Source organism: Megascapheus bottae, chromosome 17 (assembly GCF_031878675.1).
Source record: "Megascapheus bottae isolate mThoBot1 chromosome 17, mThoBot2.hap1, whole genome shotgun sequence".
Lineage (NCBI taxonomy): Eukaryota > Metazoa > Chordata > Mammalia > Rodentia > Geomyidae > Megascapheus > Megascapheus bottae.
The window spans coordinates 10,919,526-10,926,013 of record NC_143525.1 but is presented as its reverse complement, the minus strand read 5'-3'; the positions used below and the strand labels follow the sequence as shown (position 1 = coordinate 10,926,013).

At 48.9% G+C, this 6,488-nt stretch overlaps 1 protein-coding gene across 1 annotated transcript; it reads right to left on the bottom strand.

The window, feature by feature from the left end:
- Positions 1-5,271: 5,271 nt before the first annotated feature.
- Positions 5,272-5,907, bottom strand: Rnf222 (ring finger protein 222). The gene has a single exon (XM_090351583.1). The coding sequence runs from the start codon at positions 5,905-5,907 to the stop codon at positions 5,272-5,274; it is 636 nt and encodes a 211-aa protein (XP_090207709.1).
- Positions 5,908-6,488: the final 581 nt, after the last annotated feature.

Here is a 6,488-nt window from a genome sequence, read left to right as displayed (position 1 = left end):
CAAACAAAATTCTTTTTTGGGGAGAGGGGCTTGAACTCAGGGCCTAGGCATTATCCCTGACCTTTTGTGCTCAAGGATAGCATTCTGTCCCTTGAATTACAGCTCTACTTCTGGATTTTCTTGGTGGTTAAAGAGTCCCATAGACCTTTCTGCCCCAACTGGTTTTGAACCATAATCCTCAGTTCCCAGACTCCTGATTAACTAGTAAGCCACCAATGCTGGCAAAAAAAAAATTGTATTTAAGAAAAAAGCAGAAGGTTACATGCTGGTAACCCACACCTATTATCCTAGCTACTCCGGAGGCTGATACCTGAAGATTGCAGTTGGAAGCCCGGGCAGACAAATCTGTGAGACTATCTCCAGTTAACAAGCAAGAAGGTGGAAGTGATGCAGGGTATTCGTGGCTCATGTCTGTAGAGCTGGTGCAAGCCCTAGCATGCACACACACACACACACACACACACACACACACAAAGGTGGATGTGGGGCTCAAGTGGTAGAGCACCAACCTTAAGCAAAAAAGCTAAGCAAGAGTGAAAGGTCCTGAGTTCATGCTCCAGTACTGGCAATAATAATAATAATAATAATAATAATAATGATAATAGAGAAGAGAAAATCAAATCAAAGAAACACATTATGCCCGGGGGAGAGTTTGGTTTAATGGTAGAGTGCTTGCCTAACATGCATGAAGGTTCAATTCCTTGGTACCATGTACACAGAAAAGGCCAGAAGTGGTGCTGTGGCTCAAGTGGCAAAGCTCTAGCCTTGAGAAAGCCCAAGGACAGTGCTCAGACCCCGAGTTCAAGCCCCAAGATTGGCAAAAACAATAAGAAAAAACAAAAAAAACCCCAAGAAACCTGCATTAAGCCCCAAATAAATCCACAGGGCCTTAGGAACACCAAGAGTGTTAAGCTCCTTGCTTTTCTTCTTGAATGCCTGGTATGCATAAGATGACATGTTTCTAACCAGACAAACCAGCTCCATAGCACCAGTACCTGACACCCTTGAGAGACTGGGTCCGTGGTTTTACAGTGCTTGAATGTTCTTGGGCCAGGCTCTTCAACAGGTGACTGGTGTGTACACTAAGACGTTGTAATATTTTTCAAGTTGATTGTTTTCTTTTGGTACTGGGCTTGAACCCACAATCCTTGACTTGCTAAGTACTTTCTCTACTACTGAACTACTCCTCTGGCTTTCAATAGACACTACATTTACTTGGCTTAAGGAAGGAATGAAGCAAGCAAACAAACATGCTAGATGAAATGCCAGTGGCTCACAACTGTAATTCTAGCTACTCAGGAGGCTGAGATCTGAGGGTCGAGACTCAAAGCCAGCCAGGGCAGAAAAGTCCCCGTGAGACTCGTATCTCCAACTGACTCCTCAAAAACCAGAAGTCGCACTGGGGCTCAAGTGGTAGAGCCCTAGCCTTGAGCACAAAGAGGCTCGGAGACAGTGCTCAGGCCCTGAGTCTAAGCTCCATAACTGACCAAAAAACAAAAACAAAAAACCATAAAAGACAGGCAAAGTGAAGTTTCTCTCCCACCCCATTAATTTCTCATCCCTTTCTTTGGCTAATCATGATTACCAGGTTTTTGTACATTTATCAATTTCCTTTTGCAGAAATAAGGCAATGTAAATATATATTTGCATTCCTTTTTCTTTCTCCATAAATTGTAGGAGCCAATATCTGGGGTTCCACACCTGGCCTGTTCTCATTAGCCAGTATGTCTTGAGATGGTCCTTGCCATTCAGGTGTCATTCATGTCTGTTCTAATTCTCTCTAGTGTTTCTTAGGCAGGCGTGGATATTGTTATGTACAGGGCTAGATTTGAACTTGGGATCTGGAGTCTGCTCACTTTATTTGCTTGAGCAATTAGTCCTGGATATTTTTGGTAGTCCGGGCCTTGAACTTAGGGCCTGGTTGCTGTCTCTGAACTTTTTGCTCCAAACTAGTGCTCAACCACTTGAACTACTGTTTTTTTTTTCACTTCTGGCTTTCTGGTAGTGAATTGGAGATAAGACTCTCAGGGATTTTTATGCCCGGGCTGGCTGGCTTTGAACTATGATCCTCAGATGTCAGCCTCCTGAGTATCTAGGATTACAGGTGTGAGTCACCAGCACTTCCTTTCTGCTCTGTTTTTTACTGGTTACTGTGGACTCTACAAGACTTTCAGCACAGTCTGAAAATCATGATGCTCTTGAATCATGATGCCCTAGATCTCAGTCTCCTGAGTAGCTAGGGATTAAAGGCATGAGCCACTGGTGCCACTCCTTTTTACTTCTTTATAGTTAAATAACCAGTTATGTACTGATTAGCATTTAGGGTTTCCCTGATGATTCGTTATTACTACTTATATAAACATATACTAGTATACACGATACTACTCAGATAGCCCAGTTTATCTAGAGGATCTATTACTAGTACACAAATTGCTAGGTCAAGACAGAAATTTTGATAGGTAATGTCAAATTTCCCTTGGTAAGAATTTTACCAATATCTATTGTAGCCAACAACTCAACTGCCACTTTGAGTCTTCGTTGCACAGTAGGTTTTAGAACTTTCAGAGTATGCTGGGCACTAATATCTCACACCTGTAATCCTAGCTACTCAGGAGGCTGAGATCTGAGGATTGTGGTTTGAAGCCAGCCTAGGCAAGAGAGCCTATGAGACTCATCTCTCCAATGAACCAGCAACAAGTTGGCAGTTAGGCTGTGGCTCGTGGTAGAGTGCCAGCTTTGAGCAGAGAAGCCAGGTGAGAATAGGAGGCCCTGAATTCAAGCCCCAGTATTGGAACACACACACACACACACACACACACACACACACACACACACACACACACACACAGGTACACATTATCATTCCGAAAGTCCAAACTGAGAGCTTCTCATGTGCATTACTGAGTCAATAGATGGAATCTTTGAGAAAATAGATAACTTTATTTAAAAAATAGCTGTTGACATCCTTTGAAAATAAGTGGCATCCAGGGACTGGAAATGTGGCTTAGTGGTAGAGTGCTCACCTAGCATGCATGAAGCCCTGGGTTCATTCCTCAGCACCACATACACTGAAAAAGCCAGAAGTGGTGCTCGGTGCTCGGTGCTCGGGCTCAAGTGGTAAAGTGTTAGCCTTGAGCACAGAGAGGCTCAGGGACAGAGCCCAGTCCCTGAGTCCCTGAGTTCAAGACCCAGGACTGGCAAAAAAAAAAAAAAGCGACATCCATAAGTCACAGCCATAGGTTATGAAAACCCTCTGGGTATTTTAAAAGAAGCTTTTGGTAAAGCCAGCAGAATCTGAAAAGGCACCAAATCAAGTCCCTAGAGATGTGTGCCACCAGTCAAAGCAGCCTGGTAGAAGTGAAGACAGGCCCTTCAGGGTCTTTGTAATAACTTACAAAATAAGGTGAACTACCTTGAACAAAAATAAGGTCAGCTGCCTTATTTTTGATCCTATAAATAAATATTTCTCTACAGAATCCACTTGCTTTCTCCTTCCCTACCCATAACCCCTGTGTTCTAGAGTTTTGAGACAACCACGCAGTACATTAGAACAGCTCTCTGAGTCTCAAGTGTCTCCTGCAATATGAGACCCCCAACAATGGTCCCCAAATGTGACCCTGCAGACATCCTGGGCACTGGTAGCTCACACCTGTAATCCTAGCTACTCAGGAGGGTAAGATCTGAGACTCATAGCTTGAGGCTAGCCAGGGCAGGAGAGTCCATGAGGCTTGTATCTCCAATTAACTATGAGAAAACCTGAAGTGGCGCTGTGGCTCAAAAGGGTAGAGTGGGGTCTTGAACACAAAAGCTCAGGACAGTGCTCGGACCCTGAGTTCAAGCCCCACAACGGACAAAAACAAAACAAAAAGAGAGCTACAATACTATGCCTTTCCCTCCACAGATAGAAACTGTGTGAGAGGAGTTTAGCTGTTGGAGGGCTTAGCTATTGGCATATACCAAGTACCAGTCTCTATCCATCTGTAAAAATCACTGGAAGCTTTTGTTGAGCTGACTTGGTGACAACATAAACCAGCCCAGAGCTTTTCCCTGTCACTGCTCAGGTGAGATGAAATCTGAGGTGGACTTGATCAAGGGTCCCCACCACCATCTGATGTTCTGTCCCCTGGGACAGTGGCCTTGGGCAAGCACAGCAGTGCCTGGCTGTCAGCACCAGTTGATACAGCGTCCTTGACACATCCAGCTGTTGTCTTCCCCACCCTTCATCATCCCGCTCAGCCTGAGAATCCACCTCAGAAACAGGCCAGGCTGGTGTGGCCTCTAATGGATGGTTGGGTCATAAGGAGGAGGAGGAGCAGGAAGAGGAGGAGGAGGAGGAGGAAGAGCAGGAAGAGGAGGAGGAGGTCTTGACAGGGAGGGAAGCAGGAGCCCCCAGGGGTTAATTTGCCTGCATAGCTCTGTGCTGACTCAAATTCACTTGGGGGATGTCCCCTCTGCTCCCTGTTTTTCACTCTACCCTGACAACCCCAAGATTTCAAATGAAGCCCATTCCTTGGGCCTGGGGGAGAGAGACCTCTGACTCTGGGGACATTCCACAGTCAACCACTGTTTTCTGTCTTGGCCTTGGCTTTTCAGGGTGACTACTGGTTGCTCCCCCCCCCCCTCCCCGCACCACACTCTGCCCAGAGGTCATAACCTCTGAGATCACCTTCTAGGTTAGTGGGTGGAGGCAGGAAAGACTGGAAGGGGTGGAATGCCATGAGGGTCAAATATGGGCCCCGAGATTCTGAGCAGCCTGTGTTTGAGTCCTGTCCTGGACCTTTCTCTTTGTTCCTCAGGGAAAGTTTGTGAGTCTCACCCAGCTGGCATTTTGGCCTGGATCAGGCCTGCCACTTGGCACCCACTGGGCATGATGGAGGCCAGCAGAATTTTCTGGTCCCCAGGGAGGACCACCTGGCTTCAGGGAAGGTAACCTAGCAGGTAAAGTCTGCACCTTAGAGGTGGTGACCCCACTTAAGGGCAGAGACCAGCCATCTTCCAGTCTGCTTCATTCCCACCCTTATGCAGGCTAAGGATTTACTGACAAGAAGGCTGAGCTGCTCTGGCTCCCACCTCCAGCCTCCAGCCTCAACTCTACCCTACTCTCTTTGCCCCATCTCTGCCCAGGCCTTCTTCTGATAGCCTCCATCGACATCTCACTTGTCGCCTCTCCCCCTCTTTCCCCAGCCATGGCCAGCCTGGCTAAGGAGCGAGACAGCTACCAAAGTAGCTCTGAGGCCAGGCCTGGCTCAGTTGCCCTCTTGGTGACATGGCTCAGGCCTGCTTCCTCACCAGAAGCACCCAAGGCAGGATGGCGGCTACCACAGCCACCACAGCGATGAGAGTGATGAGCAGAAGGGCCCGGGAGCGGCAGCAGAAGGAGCGGGTGGAGCTGGGCGCTGGGGAGACCTCAGAGAGCTCTGCCAGGCTCCGCCTGGGCAGCACACTATCCTGCTCCCCCAGGGGCATCCCATGGCGGCTGATGATGAAGAGCTGTGACTCCCGGGGCAGGCTGGGCAGCGGGTCCAATGGGAGCTGGACACCCTGGCTTGAGGAGGATCTCCAGACCGGCTGGGAGATGGCCAGGGGGCTTGCGGGGGTCCCACGGTCCGGTGAGGGCCCTGGGGGCAGGCCCACGGGCACGACCAGGGTCTGTGAGCTCTTGTCCAGCATGGAGGGCCAGCGGGAGCTCTTCTTGCTGAGGAAGGTGACATAGCGACAGATGGGGCAGACGATGATCCTCTGGACTTGCCCGTCCACCCGGGTGGACAGCAGATACTTGACTAAGCAGTCATGGCAGAACACATGGCCACAGCTCAGGGTCCGGCTGGCCCCCTCCAGGTCCCGGAACTTCTCATAGCATACGGGACACTCGCTGCCCGAGCTGTCCTTGCTCTCCCCTTCTGACATGGCCCTGGGAGAAGATAGGGCTTAGCTGGAAGAGGGGAAGGGCAAAGTTGTGAACAATGAGGCCTTTTCCTCCCTCCTTGGCCTCTTTGTAACTCCACCCACCCTCCTGCCTCCAGCCTCCTCATCCCTTCTCCTTATGGTTCCTCTTCTTCCTACGCCTCCTCTTTCCTGTTCTACTGCTTCTCCTCAGTGGCATACTCAAATTAAGCCCTAAACTGGGCATCAATGGCTCACACCTGCAATCCTAGTTACTCGGGAGGCTGAGATCTGGGGATTGTGATTTGAAGCCAGGCTAGGCAGACAAATCTTCAATTAACCAGCAAAAAAACAGAAGTGAAAGTAGGGCCCAAGTGGTAGAGTCCCTGCTGAGTGACAAGCAAGAGCGTGAGGTCCTGAGTTCACACACACACACACACACACACACACAAAATGAATGCCCAAAGCACAGGTACTTCTGGCCCTCTGGCACTGCACCCTAGCTGTGGTGAGGGAGAGTGGAGGGTTATGAAAAGTACACGAGGCACCTGATGTCTCAGCCATGACATGCACTCACGCTGAGGTCACCACTATGCTTCTTCCTG

What these genes read in the sequence shown, in the direction of transcription:
- Rnf222 (XM_090351583.1), bottom strand. Translation starts at nt 5,907, where the DNA reads ATGTCAGAAGGGGAGAGCAAGGACAGCTCGGGCAGCGAGTGTCCCGTA.